Source organism: Mastomys coucha, unplaced genomic scaffold (assembly GCF_008632895.1).
Source record: "Mastomys coucha isolate ucsf_1 unplaced genomic scaffold, UCSF_Mcou_1 pScaffold18, whole genome shotgun sequence".
Lineage (NCBI taxonomy): Eukaryota > Metazoa > Chordata > Mammalia > Rodentia > Muridae > Mastomys > Mastomys coucha.
This window is the reverse complement of record NW_022196900.1, coordinates 4,616,355-4,633,714: the sequence shown is the minus strand read 5'-3', so window position 1 is coordinate 4,633,714 and position 17,360 is coordinate 4,616,355. Positions and strand designations below refer to the sequence as shown.

At 48.2% G+C, this 17,360-nt stretch overlaps 3 protein-coding genes across 4 annotated transcripts in view; 2 read left to right on the top strand and 1 right to left on the bottom strand.

Moving 5' to 3' along the window:
• Tmem8b (transmembrane protein 8B) overlaps positions 1-17,360 on the bottom strand; it is a 57,335-nt gene that overhangs the window by 135 nt on the left and 39,840 nt on the right. For both annotated transcript variants that reach the window (XM_031377221.1, XM_031377222.1), the window contains exon 11: positions 12-81. In XM_031377221.1, the coding sequence (XP_031233081.1) occupies positions 40-81 (42 nt within the window). In that variant the 3' untranslated portion in view covers positions 12-39. The remainder of the gene's footprint in view (positions 1-11; positions 82-17,360) is intronic.
• On the top strand, positions 964-1,902 carry LOC116095914 (olfactory receptor 13J1-like). The gene has a single exon (XM_031377237.1). It carries the CDS (start codon positions 964-966, stop codon positions 1,900-1,902), a length of 939 nt encoding a protein of 312 aa, XP_031233097.1.
• On the top strand, positions 10,924-11,874 carry LOC116095912 (olfactory receptor 13C7-like). Its single transcript, XM_031377236.1, has one exon. It carries the CDS (start codon positions 10,924-10,926, stop codon positions 11,872-11,874), a length of 951 nt encoding a protein of 316 aa, XP_031233096.1.

The following is a 17,360-nucleotide window of genomic DNA, read 5'->3' as shown; positions in this document are numbered from 1 at the left end:
AGGGAGCTTACCAGCGAACCTGTCAGAGAACCTCCTGGGTTAATAACCTTGGAGGTCTGGAAGCCAAAGCATCCTTTGTTCCTGCTGGGAGAAAATAAGACTGTGTCTCAGGGTCTGACTTGCCTGTCACTCAAGAGCTCACAGAGGAAGCCACATCTAAAGCTTCCGCCCACACAGGGCTGCTGACTGAGCATCTCCATTGTGGGGACAGGAGTTCTCCCATTCCCAGGCTTAGAGACCAGCAGCAGCTCCCCAAGACACAAAGCATAGGGTGTGTGGAGACCAGAGCTGGCCTGAAGAGACAAACCAGACCCCTACCACTGAGGGAGAAATGAGCAGGACATGCCAGACAGCGGGGACAGCATAAGGAAGGGCTCAGAGATGGCCTGAAAGACAGGAGCACCTTCAGAGACATCCTAGCTTAATGTGTGGTGCCTGGGCCAGTAGAGCTGCAGCCACACACAGACCCGCTGAGCCAGAAACGCTGCGGGAAGAACGAGGTGTGTTGTGACAGCCTTTCAAGTGAGTCCAGTGTGTGGATCTCTGATCTAATTCATCAGCTCCCAAACGGTTTGTCTGTGATAGGTTAAGTGTGGGAAAGGGACTTGGGTCAAACGAGTTTGGGAGCACACGATCTATATTGCTTTTGGAGAGCTACCAATAAAACATTCGTTTTTTTTTAAGGCTGTGACAAGTGCTCTATTTGTTACTCAGCGTTGGCTCACAGTGATCCCTCACACTGCCTACTCGTACTTCCAAGAACAGTCTTTTAGGGAGGGAGACACTGCTTTCAATCATCCGCCTTTCTCACATGGATGAACTGAAGCCCACAGAGGGTGAGGAGTCTGTCCCAAGATCATAGAAAGTGTGGCCAAGCTGAAAAAGATCTTAATCTCTGTGTCCCACGACCTGCACCCTCTGTCCTTCCGCCCCATCTGCGGTATCCAGCCAGAACCCTGCAGTATGGAGCCCAGCAACAGGACAGCAGTCTCTGAGTTCATCTTGAAGGGATTTTCTGGCTACCCGGCTTTGGAACACCTACTCTTTCCTCTGTGCGCGGTCATGTACCTAGTGACCCTGCTGGGGAACACAGCCATCGTGGCGGTGAGCATATTGGATGCCCGCCTACACACGCCCATGTACTTTTTCCTGGGTAATCTTTCCATTTTGGACATCTGCTACACATCTACTTTTGTACCCCTGATGCTGGTCCACCTCCTGTCGTCCCGGAAGGCCATCTCCTTTACTGGCTGTGCCATCCAGATGTGTCTGAGCCTCTCCACGGGCTCCACCGAGTGCCTGCTGCTGGCTGTCATGGCCTACGACCGCTACTTGGCCATTTGCCAGCCACTCAGATACCCTGTACTCATGAGCCACAGGCTGTGCCTGATACTGGCAGGAACCTCCTGGGCGCTTTGCCTCTTCAAGTCAGTGACAGAGACGGTCATCGCCATGAGGCTGCCCTTCTGTGGCCACCGCGTGATCAGACACTTCACCTGTGAGATCCTGGCTGTGCTGAAGCTGGCCTGTGGTGACACATCAGTCAGCGATGCCTTCCTGCTGGTGGGGGCCATCCTCCTGCTGCCTGTACCCCTGACCCTCATCTGCCTGTCCTACATGCTGATCCTGGCCACCATCCTGAGGGTGCCCTCAGCCACTGGGCGCCGCAAAGCCTTCTCCACCTGCTCGGCACACCTAGCTGTGGTCCTGCTTTTCTATAGCACCATCATCTTCATGTACATGAAACCCAAGAGCAAGGAGGCCCGGATCTCAGACCAGGTCTTTACAGTCCTCTACGCTGTGGTGACGCCCATGCTAAACCCCATTATCTATAGCCTGAGGAACAAGGAGGTGAAGGAAGCTGCCAGGAAAGCTTGGGGCAGCAGATGGGCCTGTAGGTGAGGGAGGGCAGGGATCTGCATGGGTAGGGGTCTTGTCTTGTTGTGTGGGTCATCCTATGCCAGTACCACTGCGGGGACCTACACTCCAGGGACACAGTACCAAATCCCACTAATCCTGATGCAGAATCCCTCTGGGCCTTCACAGTAGCTTCTGGGCTGATCTCAAGGTGAGTGAGTCTTTGGCTAGTGCAGTGGTTCATACCTACAATACCAGCATTTGTAAAACTGAGGCAGGAGGTTTGGCAATTTGATATAAGCCTGTGATATTAAGACCCAGTCTGAAAATAAATAAATAAGTAGATAATAGTCATTGGAATTGCCTGCTTCGGTCTCTCCCTGGTGGAGGGCATCAGGAGGACCATTTTAAGAACAACTTAACATTGCATCGCTCTCCTGACTGACATCCATAAGTAGCTCCTCACTGCTCTCAGTGAGATGAAGTAGATGGTTTTCAGGACCTTGTAGGTACCTGGCTGCCTGCCTGCCTGCCTACCTAGCTTCCATCCTTCTCCACACTTTCCTGCCTCATAGCCCCACACACCAGCCAAGCGTGAGCCTTCCCCTCCCCCTCACTGCCCACCCTCAAGTGCTATGCTCTCCGCATGAAGCAGCTTTGCCCAGCACACAACGCATGTGCAGATGGACTTCCTGCCCCTTCAGGCTCACACCCGTGTGCTCCTCTCTGGTGTCCTTGGCTTCCAATCCTATACCAAGAGCAGCGAGCATCACATCCCACTCAGTACATCCAGCCTGGCCCAACTCCAAGCCCTGGACTTGCTTATGAAGTACATACACGAACATGAGAATGTAGAGACACGGGGCTGGAGAGATGGCTCAGAGGCTAAGAACACTGACTGCTCTTCCAGAGGTCCTGAGTTCAATTCCCAGCAACCACATGGTGGCTCACAACCATCTATAATGATCTCTTCTGGTGTGTCTGAAGACAACTACAATGTACTCATATGTGTAAAATAAATAAATCTTAATTAAAAAAAAAAGTAGAGACACGTGCGGTAGTACAGAGTCCTTCCCAAATCTGAACTTAGCTGGGATGAAGTCCGTAGAGGTTGGGTAAGGCCTAGTCCTCTGAGAGTTGAAAGCAGAGACAGGAGTTAGGTCCAAAGCACAAGAGCCCAGACTTGTCTGGTCCCAGGGCACTGACCACCCAGAGCAACCTCAAGCTGGGGTTCCTCTCCAACCCCTCCAACAGCAGCTGCAGCTTCCGATATTCCTGCCTCATCTGATTTGGGGGTGCTTGCTGTGCCCCCCATCAGCCACCCCTGGGCCCTCCACAGCTGACCCCTCTGACTGCTCAGTTTCCCACAATTGCCCTATCTGAGAAGCTTATGAGAACATGAATCCAGAGCCACAGAGGGCCTCCATTCCCCATCCACTCTGGCCTCAGTGTCTGGCATCATCAGCACTATGATGAGTCTGACCTCCCAGCAGCAACCCGGCCTTCCTGCTAGCTGGCTGCAGGCCACCACAGCCCCACACAAGCCTGCCACTCCTCTATTGGGCCTGCCTCCTTCCTCTGGGACTCTCAGTGAGGCAGGCTAGAAAGAGAGAGGACATTAAGGAGCAGGGCAGGGGACAGAAGCCACTCCCCCTGGGATCTAGTCTACACATCCAGCTGGCCAAGAGTCAAGAAACAGCAACACAAGTAATAAAACCCAGACTACCCACAGAGGAGGTGCTCATTTTCCTAAAGACATCTCAAAACAACCAAGAATTCTGGGTCCTTGGGCCAGAAGGTCCATGCCTTGAGTTTAGCTATTTTAACATTCCCTCCTTACCTCTAACTCGAGATAATACCCCTGACAATTTCATTTACAAAAGAAACACTTGAGGATGAGAACTAAGCGATGGAGGGATGGCCCAGCAGGTAAGAGTGCTCATTGCAGCTGGGCGGTGGTGGCGCACGCCTTTAATCCCAGCACTTGGGAGGCAGAGGCAGGCGGATTTCTGAGTTTGAGGCCAGTCTGGTCTACAGAGTGAGTTCCAGGACAGCTAAGACTACACAGAGAAACCCTGTCTCGAGAAAAAGAAGAAAAAGAAGAAGAAGAAGAAGAAGAAGAAGAGGAAGAAGAAGAAGAAGAAGAAGAAGAAGAAGAAGAAGAAGAAGAAGAAGAAGAAGAAGAAGAAGAAGAAGAAGAAGAAGAAGAAGAAGAAGAAGAAGAAGAAGAAGAAGAAGAAGAAGAAGAAGAAGAAGAAGAGTGCTCATTGCTCCCACAGAGCATCCACACCCACAATGGCAGCTCACAGCTGTCTACTGTCACACCAGATCCGGGGGATCCAGTGCCGGCTTCTGGCCTCTATGGACATTACACACATGATGCACACACAGACAAGCAGGCAAGCATTTATATACAGAAAAACAAAACCACCCCTTCAAAAAAAAAAATCTCATTGAGGAATCTGTGGTGTGTCACAGTGTGCCCCACAGTTTTCCCCTTTGTCCACACACATTTATTTGATCATAGCAAATGTCCATTGCAATGAGTCATTGGTCTGGTCCACTATCTGGATCCTCATGGGGACTCCTCTCAGTTATCCTGTTGTTATGGACATCCTGCTGCTTTGGATCTGCAGGACCGCCCCCCTTGGAGAGCTCCAGCAGTTCACACGTAGGATAGATGTTGGGGTGGGCTAACTCAAAACCCTGGATCTGGACCTGGGTGGAGGCTGAGTTGGTCAACTCAGCAGCTCTGCAGTACCCACACCACCAGGGGGAGCTCTCCAGCACTACCCCAGCTAACTCGGCCAGGGCCAGCTCTCCCACTCTTGTGCCCTCAGGGCTGGCTCATCTGTGCTCTCATCACCAGGCTCTACTGGCTCTGACTACTCAGAGGAGGTGCAGGGCCTGATCTCCTGAGAGTACCGCAGCCAGTAAGGCAGGGGCTGCTCTCCAGCTCTCATGGCCTGGGCCAGGTCTCCTGCGTGCCTGAGGCATTGAGGGGCAAGGAGGGTGTAGAAGCCATTTGTTCCTTGTCCAAGTCAGATGAGTGGCAGAGCAGCTCTCCCTAGCTCACACCCTTGGGGCCGGCTTGCCCGCATTGCTGCTGCCAGGGACAGCTCCACTGTGCTGCCCAGACATGCACTGCAGCCAGTGAGGGATTATGCCTGTAATCTTAGCGCTTAAAGAGACAAAGGTCAAAGGCAATCCTCAACCACACAGCAAGTTTGAGATCAGCCTGGAATACATATGATTCCTTCTCAAGAAAACCCTAAAGGGTTTAAAGATTGGTATATAAGAATAGAAACTACAGGGCTGGCGAGATGGCTCAGCAGGTAAGAAAACTGACTGCTCTTCCGAAGGTCCTGAGTTCAAATCCCAACAACCACATGGTAGCTCACAACCATCTGTAATGAGATCTCTGGGGAGTCTAATGACAGCTACAGTGTACTGACATATAATAAATAAATAGATCTTTTTAAAAAAAGAATAGAAATTACAACACAGAACACATTAATCCACAATACAAAAATATACCAATCTTGATGTCCAATTGGTAAAGGATGTTTAAATAAATCCGGGTGGAGTTCAATGGTGTAATGGAATTACATTCCATTCTTAATTACATTCCATACAAAAACATTCTTGAGACATACAGGATGGTAGGAAATTATCACAATGTAATAAACAGGAGGAGGAAAAGCAGACCACAAAACATTGCATTCAGTGCCTCCCTGATCTTATTTTTTAATTATTCATCTTGTGGATATTTGATTAAGTCTGTAGAAAATTCTGAAAAACTCTGATGAGACACTAATTAGCGGTTGCTTCCTCTCTGGGCAATGGGTTACAGATAAGTATTGTGTTCTTGGTCCTTTCAATATTGTTCAAGATTTCTACATAAATATGACATTGAATTGAAGAAATGATGGTATTCTTTTATAAGATGTGGGAGATCTCATTGCTCCTGAGTAGAAGGGCTCTGGGGTGGGTGTGGGGCGGGAAGGAAGCTGATACCACAGCCTCAGCCACATGAGTAGAGAGGGAGGGGGCAAGGGACAGAAGTAGATGGGAAATTTAAGATGCATGGGTGAAGAAACTGGGAGGGGGCAATGTAGGGTAATATTGATGATTTACCTTCGCTTTTTGGGGTTGCTGAAGTGAGGGTGAGGAAGAGGGAGGGCCATGGGCAGAAGTGAGGGTGAGGAAGAGGGAGGGCCATGGGCTTTGGGGGAATTTTTTTTTTTTTTTGCTGTTGTCGATGCTGCCACCATTTACTGCGATTCGGGGAAACAAACTCAAAGGGGGAGTGGGGGCTGTGGAGGCACTGATGTAGTCTCAGACTTCTTGGGTCCAGGTGTTCCCCTAGGCAGCAAGCAGGGCAGATAGAAACCAAGACATAACACATGCTATAATTTTTGACTTTGACTTGTGTCCCTGATAAAATCCCAGAAGACATATTATGGCATAGTAGGAAACATTATAAAATTCTACTGTCTCATTTAAAATTATATTTTAGTAATCCAAATTGTAAATCGTATCTTTATTATAGAAGGCCAGAAAGGGAAGAGGAAAGAGAAAACCTGTTAAAAAAAAAAATCCACATGTCTGAGCTCTGCCTCTAACACACCCCTTCCATACAGCTGGGGGGTCTCATACTTCCCCCCACCCAGTAAGTAGCCTTCCTCAAAGTTGAGTGAACATATCCAAGGCCACACAGTAATTACAAAAGGAGATGACTCATTCCCCTGTGCAGGTGTCCAGAACTAGGAAAGGACCACTCCTGCCCCAGAGCCTGGGGCATACACGGGGCAAGGTTACAACAAGGCCCAACCTTCACATTCTCTGCCCACCTCACATCAGCGGGTGGCTCCTGGGACAGGACGAGGAATCCCAGGAGCCCCGGTCCCTCAGCTGGCAAATCTGAAAGTTTGTAAGTTTGTGGAGTGTAACTTTAAATTGGGCAGGGACTATGTGGTCCCTGGAAAGGGAGCAGGCAGGGAGTGTGACATGGGACCTGGACACTGATCCTTGGGGCCCTTCAGCCTGACCCACCTTAGCACACTGCACTTCCTAATTATGAGCTCAGGACTATCTCCCCAGCTCTGCAGTCTTCAGATCAGCTAGCATGGCTCCAGATCCCCACATATTCTTACGGTACTGGGTCAGCAAGTCTGTGGTAAGTGCTAGCAACAGGTCTGCCATTCTAACACGTCAGTAAGGAGCATTCATCTGCCATGCTGTCTGTTCTCAGGAACTTTTATTTCAAAATATTTAAAAGGTAAAGTGCTTACTACATGACAATAATAATATCTACACTGGCTGATTTACCATGAACCAGGCTCTGTACTAAAAGCTTCGCTGTGAGAGTGTGACACACACACACACACACACACACACACACTGCATTCCTAAAATATCACCACTTCCCATGAAAACACCACCACCTACCTACCTATGATAGGTAAGGAAATGAAGACTCAAAAGCTGTTAGCAAACCAAGCATGGTGGTGACATTTGCAGTCCCAGCACTTGGGAGGCAGAGGCAGAAGTATCACTATAAATCTGAGGCCAGCCTGGTCTGTATAGCAAATTCCAGGCTAGTGAATGGCCCTGTCTCAAACAATTGACCACAAAAAAAAAAAAAAAAAAAAAAAAAAAAAAAAAAAAGCCTGTTAGGGCAAGAGGGAGGATGGATGGATGGATGGATGGATGGATAGATGGATGGATGGATGGATGGATGGATGAATGGATGGATAGATGGATAGATAGATGGATGGACTAACTGGCCCAAGGCCACCATACAGCAATTATGAAAACAGACAATTCATTCTCCTATGCAGTCGCCCGGGGCCTAGTAAAGGACAACTCTGGCCCCAAGCCAGTGGCATACAAGGGGCAAGACTACAACAAGGCCCAACCTTCAAATTCTCTGTCAGATGCTAGCAATCAGCAAAGCTGGGTGGGCCCTGCTCAGGCTGACTCCGAGGCCTCTCTCACTACCCTATCACACAGTGCTGGTGGAAGTGGTGATGTAGAAATCCAGGCATTTTAAGGAAAGGGACCTTTCTATTTATTATGTCCCTTCTTTTCTATAAAAATAATGTCTAAAGCCTGCATTTTTAGGAATTTTTAATTTAACATTAGATTAGCCAGCAATGAAATTATGTCATAATTACCTTGCACACTGCCACTAGCCTGCCAGGCCTCAGAGTTAGAAGTTTCTGGAAGAACATGATGGGATGTATGGGAGGTCAGTCACAGAGGGCCAGAGATCACCTAACTAAATGGCTCTATTTTCCGAGTTGGAAGAACTTGGCCAAGGTCACACAGCAGAATAAGAACAAAAAGCCAGAACTCAAGCCCAGGTCTCTTCCTTTCCACTCCAGGGCTCGGCCCTGCTTTGCTCCTCCCTCCACGAGGTGTAAGACAATAGGAAGAGAGCAGAGATGTGGTTCTGGGAGATAGTCAATATCTCATAGCTCTTTGAATATGGTGTTTTTCTGGGACATAACAGTGTCATCTAGACAGGTGTTAGAATCACTTGTGAAAAAAAAATCTGATCTGGTACTCTTCAGTCTGGTTAGTAGACCAGACTGACTTCAAACCTACGATTCTCATGCCTCTGTCTCCCTTGTAGTTTTATAGGTATGTACCATCATGCCTGATTTAGAATGGATCTGAGTGTGCCGTGAGATGCCAAGGTGCCCGAATGCTGCAGTGCTGGCATGCAGTAATATCTCTCTCTCTCTCTCTCTCTCTCTCTCTCTCTCTCTCTCTCTCTCTCTCTCTCTCTCTCTCCTGAACATGTATTGGGACTGTACAGTCTGCGTGCAGATGTACATACAGTGTAGCGCCTCTGGGTATGAACATTTAAATGATGGTGGAGCTATTCCAGAATGTTCTTCCCCAGCAATTACTGGTGATATCCCAAGTGGCAGGGGCTCCTCTTAGCCAGTCTCTATATAGAACCTTCCAGAATCTACAGTATGTGAACACTAAGAAAGACACATTTGTCATGTTAAGACAGCTAAAATTATGAGGCTGTGTGTTACAGCAGCACAGCCCAGCACACCCTGACTGATATGGCCCATCAAGTTGGGAGTAGAAGCTGCTGCTTGCCTGGCAACCGGTATTTTCTCCACTTAAAATGGATTAGTTCTCATTTGTGCTAATGTGTCATGAGCAGACCCTCAAGCTGTGGTGACGCCCACAATGCTCCTGATGTGGGCCTCCAAAAAAAAAAAAAAAAGCAACTATCTCAAGACAGGACACTGCCACTTCCCAAAAGCCTCTTCTAGCAATCTCAACAGCTACATCTTTCAGGGGGAGGAGGAGGAGTCTTCATATCAGAGATCACTACATGGGGCACAGTGATAGCAGCCATCCCAACACATGGTTCAGCTGGAATGGCAACCATTGGTCTCCTTAGGGACAGGACACAGGAGGGCCAGCCATGGAAACAGATTGGATGTATCCCTTTTCACTTCAGTAATTCATAGTAACAAACTGGATGTATCATTTTCACTTCAATAACTCACAGTAACAAACTGGATGTATCCTTTTCACTTCATAACTCACTCTTCAATAGTCTAGTCAGAAAATGAGAGGAGAGAGAGAGGAGAGAGAGGAGAGAGAGAGAGAGAGAGAGAGAGAGAGAGAGAGAGAGAGAGAGAGAGAGAGAGAGAGGGAGGTCATAACACAATACAGTGAAATACATGAGCTAACAGCCAGATGAGCATCCTGTTATCTGGGTGGTCAGAGCCATATGAGGTGCCACACAGGGAAGGTGTGCAAGCCGAGTCCCAAGGAATGGGTGAGACATGCTGGTCCAGCCCTCTCACAGGAAGAGGAATGAGCCTGGATTATGAGGACTTTATCTAATAATGGAAGTACTCTACCAAGACTGAAGCCGGTGTATAGAATGGATGCGGGTCTAATGAGGTAGGAGAATGGAGCAGAGTGTTCACAAAAGCCTCAAATGACTCTGCCATCCCACTTGGTCTTTCATGAGAACGTCACGAAGAAAAGGGCAGAGAGGTGGGTTTATGCCTTCCACCCGATTTACAATTGCCAGGAGTTGAACTGAATCAGATCTTTTGGTAACCATACACCCAATGATGACTAAGCTAACGAATCTCTTCAGAGTCCAGATTTGACTTCTTCTTGAGAGAATCTCAAGGGACCCAAACCTCACAAGAGGAAGCATCGTGTCCAAGGTCACCAAGAGCAAGAGGGTGAATGGTTTTAAACTTCAGGGAAGCAGAAGCCAGAGCTCTCTCTGCTGTGTCCACAGGACACAGCACAGGCTCACAGGCTCTCAGCACCGGGATAAACGCCATGACCAGCAGCAGCTCTCCTGAGCATGCATGCTCTTATATCTTGCTTTTAAAAGCAAGAGACTGTCCTGCAACTGCTTAAAGAGAGATGACCAGCCATCAGATTTACACATCCCCAGAGAACCAAAATATCCTATGCTAGGTGGCAGCACCCACCAAACACTTGACTTCCAGAGCACCTCTTGCCTCTGGCAATAACTATACAAGCATGAAATTTTTTTCCCCACTCTCTTTTTCTTTCTTTTGAAGCCCCAGCCTCTGAAACACTACCTAGCACAAATCAGGTACTCAGTAAATACCCAGTGGATGAATGAAGCAGAAATGCTACGAATACCATTGTCACAGGAAGTCATGATTTAGAAAAGGGATCCCTTTAAGGACATGTGACAAGCTGGGTGTGATAGCACACACCTGTGATACTAGCACACAGGAGGGTGGAGATTTGGGCATCAAACATGAGTCTCCTGCCTCCTCTTGAGCACCGCTGTAGAGAACAGTGGAGAGTTTAGGGGAACAAAATGTGCCAAGTTCTCCCCTGACTTATGTCACTAGAACTGCAAGCTGAGAGGGCAAGCTGCAGGCCTAAAGTCCAACTCTCTCATTATACAGATGGAGTGGAACTAAATTCCAGAGGCGGGGGGCTGACCTGCTGCAGGTCCCATACCGGTTTTGCTCATTTTCCATCCAGCCAGAGCTGCGTGGTCCCAGTGGCAAAATAAGACATGAGATGGATCAGACAAACCACACAGCGGTGACAGAGTATGTCTTGCTGGGACTCAGGGACCACCATAGCCTAGAGATCATTCTGTTTGTGCTTTGTCTGGGTATCTACTGTATAACTCTACTAGGGAACTCCTGCCTTGTGGGGCTGATTGTGCTGGATGCCCACCTGCACAGCCCCATGTACTTCTTCATTGGCAACCTCTCTGTCATAGACATCTGTGGTACCTCTTCCTTCACACCTATGATGCTCCTCAACTTCCTGGATGTCCAAAGGACCATCTCCTTCCCCAGCTGTGCCCTGCAGATGTACATGACCCTGGCCCTAGGCACTACAGAGTGCCTGCTTCTGGCTGTGATGGCATACGACCGGTACGTGGCTATCTGCCAGCCACTTCGTTACTCGGAGCTCATGAATGGGCAGTTCTGCATACAGATGGCAGTAATAAGCTGGGGAACGGGCTTTGCCAACTCACTCCTGCATTCCATCCTTGCCTGGCGCCTCCCCTTCTGTGGTCATTACATCATCGACCATTTCTTCTGTGAGATCTTGGCAGTGCTGAAACTGGCTTGTGGAGACATTTCCCTCAACGCACTGATATTAATGGTGGCCACAGCTGTCCTGACAATGACCCCACTCCTGCTCATATGCCTCTCTTACATTTTCATTCTGGCTGCTATCCTTAGGGTACCCTCTGCGGCAGGCCGGAGCAAGGCCTTCTCTACCTGCTCTGCCCACCTCACAGTGGTGGTGATTTTCTATGGAACCATCTCCTTCATGTACCTCAAACCCAAAGACAAAGACCCCAGCGTGGGTAAGATCATCACATTACTCTATGCAATTGTGGCACCCTCACTGAATGCCTTCATCTATAGTCTGAGGAACACAGAAGTGAAAGCTGCTGTCACAGCCTTGGTATGGGGACGTCTACTCACCAGGAAGATGTCCCACTTTTAACTCAGCCTCTCTCTCTCTCTGTCAGTCAGCAGAGGCTATGTTCTACTGTGGTAATGACTTCAATTTCTCAGTGGCTTAAAAACCATTAAGGCCTGTCTCTCACTTATGCTTTGGGTTTATTGGAGCCTGGCTGGTTCTGCTCTGTATCACCCTTCCGGGACTCAGGATAATATAGTTACAGTCCAGAATGCTGCGGATCACCATGGCCAGGGAAAAGAGAAGTAAAGAGGTCTGCATGAACTCTCACAGCCTCTACCTACAAGTGACGTGGGCCACTTGCCCTCTGGGGTCTCAGTGGCCAACACAGGGGGAGGGAAGCCCAGGCTGGCACATGCCTGGAAGAAAGGAGAGGACTTGAGATTTCTGAACACCTTAATGATCAACAAAAGCTGGGGAGTCAGCCCGGGAGGATGTGGAGACTTGGTTTCCTCTTCCCTGATCTCTCCTTCACACTCATACAGGGTTCAAGATCCCAACAAAGTTAGCTTAGTTACTAATGGCAGCTTTGTACCAGGATGGCCAAACTAGGCTACATGTGGCCTCCAAGAATTTCCTTTTGCGTGGGTTTGGTTAAGAGTTGCCCATGAGAAACATGCACAGAAACTGGGAAGCCAAAGTGAGCAACACCCAGGCCTGAAGGATCACTCAGTCACAACATTGTTAGCAGCCAGTTCTAGTCCAGTTCTAGCCAGATCCCTTCCCTGAGCGATCCTCAGGCTAGGCCAAGTGCAGCTACGTGTCAAAAGCCCGCTTCTCCTGCAGGCCATGTGCTAAGTTATGCTTGGAGAGAGCTGGACACAGTTTTCTTTGGGTTTCTTCAACTCTTAATTCTTCCCTCACAACTGTGGCTTGACGGCCAGACCGGTGGGCCTGGAAAAGCTTCCCACCCAGTGCCAAATGCAGAGGTTCCAGCGCGCATAATTCTAACTACGCCCATGATTGTGTACGTCTAATCTTGTACTGATACAATCTTAGGAAAATATCACAAGTCCCCCCCACAAAGACTGAACTTCTGACAGATTCAAAGTAAATAATATCCCTTGAGATTATTTAAGACCAGGTACTTAATCTGCTGTCCTACTGTGTGCTCAGCTTGTTTAAGAGAACAATGTAACTAGCCTTACTAGGTTTCGGATTCCCCATGCAATCAACTTTTCAACCTAAGCTAAGGCATAGCTTTAATCTTATGTGTCTGTCCATGCCCTCAACCCAGAATACTGTATGCACGTTGTGGTAATCATTTGCTAAAAACAGCTAATGGGTTGGAAGCAACTTTAAAACACATGCCTGACATAAATGTTGAGAGCAACATGTGGATACAGGTTGACAACCTCTGCGTGGTTTTGTTTACTATCCTGGGTCAGTTGGAAGCAGCAAAGTTACTTCCTTTTTAAAACTCTGTTTAAGATTTTGGTAAGAACTTCTCATTTGTGAACTATGCCATATTGTCTGTGCTGGTCTATAAATATACTTCAAAGCCACTTTTAGAGGTAGACACTGGACATCCAGAGAGCAGACAGACAAAGGGACAGGCACACATTCAGACACAAAATAGATAAGAAACAAGGTCAGACATCAGACACACATACGCAATAGTTAGACTATAGCTAGGTCAGCAACCATAGAGTACAAACAGAAGACACAGGAAGACACTGAAGGTTTCAAATTTTGGCTATTGGTCGAATTACTCCAAGAAAGTAAACCATGGTGGTGCATTCCTTTAATCTCAGCAATCGAGAGAAGAGGTGGGTGGATCTCCATGGGTTTGGGGTCAGCCTGGTCTACATAGTGAGTTTCTGGATAGTCAGGGCTACACAGTGAGACCCTTTCTCAAAAAATAAGAAAAACTTTAAATCAAAACAAAGTGCTTTTGTTTGCATTCCTTAAAGCAATGTCGATGCATTTTAGTGTTCTCTGGGGTCATGTTTAATGTGTTAACTCCCCAAGGGTAGTTAATGTCTTAACTACCCATGATCTCTACAATAAACTTCTTGTATCACCGTTCAAGGCTTCCAACTCTCTCAGCATTGTCTAAAGTCCTATGGCTGAGTCCCCAGGCCCTTAGGAGTGTGGCCCCGCCTCCTTCCGCAGCATGACTTCCCCTCCCCTCCATGGGCCAACCTCTGTACCAAGCCCACCCTCGGGTCTTTGCTCAGAATCACACAAGGTCAAGTTTTCAGGCCACTTTACACACTATCTCCCTCACACATTTTCTGTTGTATTTTGAGGTTGTCTTCTTTTGTTGGGGCCATCATTTGGGACTGAGCCCATGCTTACATTCATGTCACCAGCACAAGAGCGAGCTCCTTTGGGGCAGGATGCCATCAACTCTAACTCATCCCTCTGGCTCTCACAGGGCTTTCCTGACAAGACTGTGGAACTGAATTGTCACACAGCGGTTGTCACATCACCAACTGGCAACAATGAGCTGGTGTTAACTAGGTATCCTGCAAGCCGTGTGGCAGGTGTGGCTGTGTGCACAGATCCAAGGAAGTTGCAATAAGTACTAGCCACAGTCCTATGACAGGCCAGGCTTGCTGGGTCTTATATGTTCCCAATGATCCAAGGCAGCAGACAACTAAGGACTCGGGCCTGGTTCAGCTGCTATGTCCAATCCTGACTTATTGCTGGCTCCCCCAGTACTCCAACAAATACCTCTAACTCTGAAAGTCTCAAACTGGAGTCATCATCCTCAATCCGGAAAGTCAGGGAACAGAGCCATAATCCAAGTCAAAGAGAGCAGTTGTCCTAGACTTTCACACCCCACACCCCACACATGCCCTCTGGCACTAATGCTCGCTCCACCATCTGCCTCCTGGAGCTCTTAAACCAGTCTCCTCCTTCCACTGTAAGAAGCCCCCACCATTTCTCTTTCAACACTGTGGTGCTTTGTCATTGACACTCCCCCCACCCCAAGACCTGTCCTTCATACCAGCCATCAAAACACCAGTTTGTGCATGTTGCTCTCCTGCTTAAATGCTTCCAGTGTGTCAGGGAATGTTTCCATTTCCCGTCTCCCAGAAGGTAAATGAGCACACGGCTTTTCTCTCCAAAATTTTATTAGCTGCTTACCTTCACCCCCCTCCCTCTCCCACCACCCAAGTCACTCCTCACAGGTCCCTTTCCTACCTCTGTCTTTCCCCATCATTGTAACTCTTTCCAAACATACCCTGACCTTTGTCTCTAGTGTTGCAACAGGCTGGCCAATACATCACGTGTCCTCAGTACATTAGTGACCAGGGACCAGAGGGAACGGGTGCTCCAGGAATAAAAGATGGGTACTCATGACCACAGAGACACATTCCCAACATCTTGGCATTATGGCAACCCACTTAATTCTTTCTCACTCAAGATCCCCCACTCACCAGAAGTCCCTTCCAACCCCAAACAGAGTAAGGTGTCCCAACCCCCTTTCCTCTTCATTGCCTTCAGTCAAGTCAGTCCTGAGCCCTAGCTATTAGGCCAACCATCCTCGTGACCAACATTCTACCTATCTCAGGGTGAGAATGGCTTAACTCCAATACAAGCACTGGCCAGCCCCAGACCTGCTTAGCTTCTGAGATCAGACAAGCACAGGTATGTTAAGGGTGGTACGGCCATAGATAAGGTAAGAAATAGCATTTCTTCTTTTTAAAAAAAAATTTTATTATTTTTAATCATGTGTATGTGTGTTTGTGTCTGTGTGAGTGTATGCCACTTGTGTGGAGAGGTGCCCATGGAGCCCAGAGCTAATGTGTCCCCTGGAGCTGTGGTTCCAGGCATCTTAGCCAGTAACTGGATACAGGGAATTGAACTCTGGTCCTCTGGAACAGTAATGCATACTCTTAACTGCTGAGCCATTTCTCCAGCCATTTTATTTTACTTTCTCTTTCTTTAAGAGAGGGTCTATGGAAACTTGGCTGGCTCTCACTCATGTTAACTCACCAGTTCCTGCCCCAGAATGCTGGGTTTAAAGGCATACACCACCATACCTGGCCCAGGAATAGCACTTTTAATACAGGAACGGACACCCAGCCCATATACCTTCACTCCTGGCCACTCAGTCAGCTACTTTATTCTGTACTCAGTGCCCCGGGAAGAGATTTTATTATAGAGAGTAAAGAATAAAGTGGTATTTTCTAGGCTTTGAGCTTCAAAGGCCTGGGCTGTGAAAAGAATAAAAAGGACTTAAGGCACAGAGAGAAGATTTGGTAGAAATGTGAGGCTGGCTCCTTCTCCAGTCTGACAAGTGAGAGGGGTGAAGAGGGGAGAAGTGCGAGCACTGTCCCAGGTTGCTAAAGAGACAGGAGCAGAGCCCCTGGCTCCATCTATGGAGCTTAAAGAGAAAACAACTCATCCTTTGCCCTACCAAGAAAACCCAGCACAGGACCCGAGAAGAGAAGCAGCTTCATGCTGTGTCTGGGTAGCCAATCGAGAACATCTCATGTGGCATAGAACTGGGGTACAGGAACTCAGGGCTATGCAGACAGAACAAGAAACCGCTCAGCATTAGCAGTCTGTCTGACAGCTTGCTGTCTGGGAACAAGCTGAGCTGACTGAACTCTCAGAAGATGGTAAAGTATGGATACTGGGGGCCAGTAAGAATGTTCTAGTATCTCAGCATAAGACAAGACCCTCCAAACTCAGCTATGAACCCATGGGAAAGGAACAAGTCCAGCTGCCAGGTATGGCATCCATGTCTGTAATTCCAGGACCCAGAGGATCATGAGATCTGAGCCAGAACAAACTATACATAGTGAGAGTCAGTCTCTCCCTCTCTCTCTCCCTCTCTCCTTCTCTCTCTCTCTCTCTCTCTCTCTTGCTCTCTCTCTCTCTCTCTCTCTCTCTCTCTCTCTCTCTCTCTCTCACACACACACACACACACACACACACGCTCACACACACAGAAAAGAAATCTCAATTTATACAAGATTATTTCTGGCATGCAAGAAAAAAATGGAAGCTTAAAATAGTAGTTCCGTTCTTGTGGTGCCTTCTATGTCTGAAATATGCACCTGTTACTCTAATTTCCTGGCACTTCAGCTTCCTTCTCTGAGGGTGTAGGCGTCATGGGGGAAGCCTGTATCACTAATTCATCTCTGTATATACACAGCAAGCACACGCACACACGGATGCACACACCCCTTCCTCACTACTCCAGACTAGGATCCATAGCAATTGGGAAATAGGCGTCAGGGAGCATTTGGAATTAAACACGGGGACCAGATGAGAGGGATGCCAGTGTACAAGCCACAGTGCGGAAACCACAGACAGCAGCTTCCAGTACCTTCTCCAGGAAGGTCCCTGTCACTCTCAGGATTTCCTCAGCGTCCCTCCCCTCATTTTCCCACACCCTGACCCCCACACAAGGGAATAAAAGGCAGCACAGACTCAGTACACACTTCATTGGAGACATCCCAGGCTCCCCCTGTTCCACATCAGGACCAGCCAGCTGCCTGGCAGTCCCAGCTTGCTCTCTCTCTCTCTCTCTCTCTCTCTCTCTCTCT

What these genes read in the sequence shown, in the direction of transcription:
- LOC116095914 (XM_031377237.1), top strand. Translation starts at nt 964, where the DNA reads ATGGAGCCCAGCAACAGGACAGCAGTCTCTGAGTTCATCTTGAAGGGA.
- LOC116095912 (XM_031377236.1), top strand. Translation starts at nt 10,924, where the DNA reads ATGGATCAGACAAACCACACAGCGGTGACAGAGTATGTCTTGCTGGGA.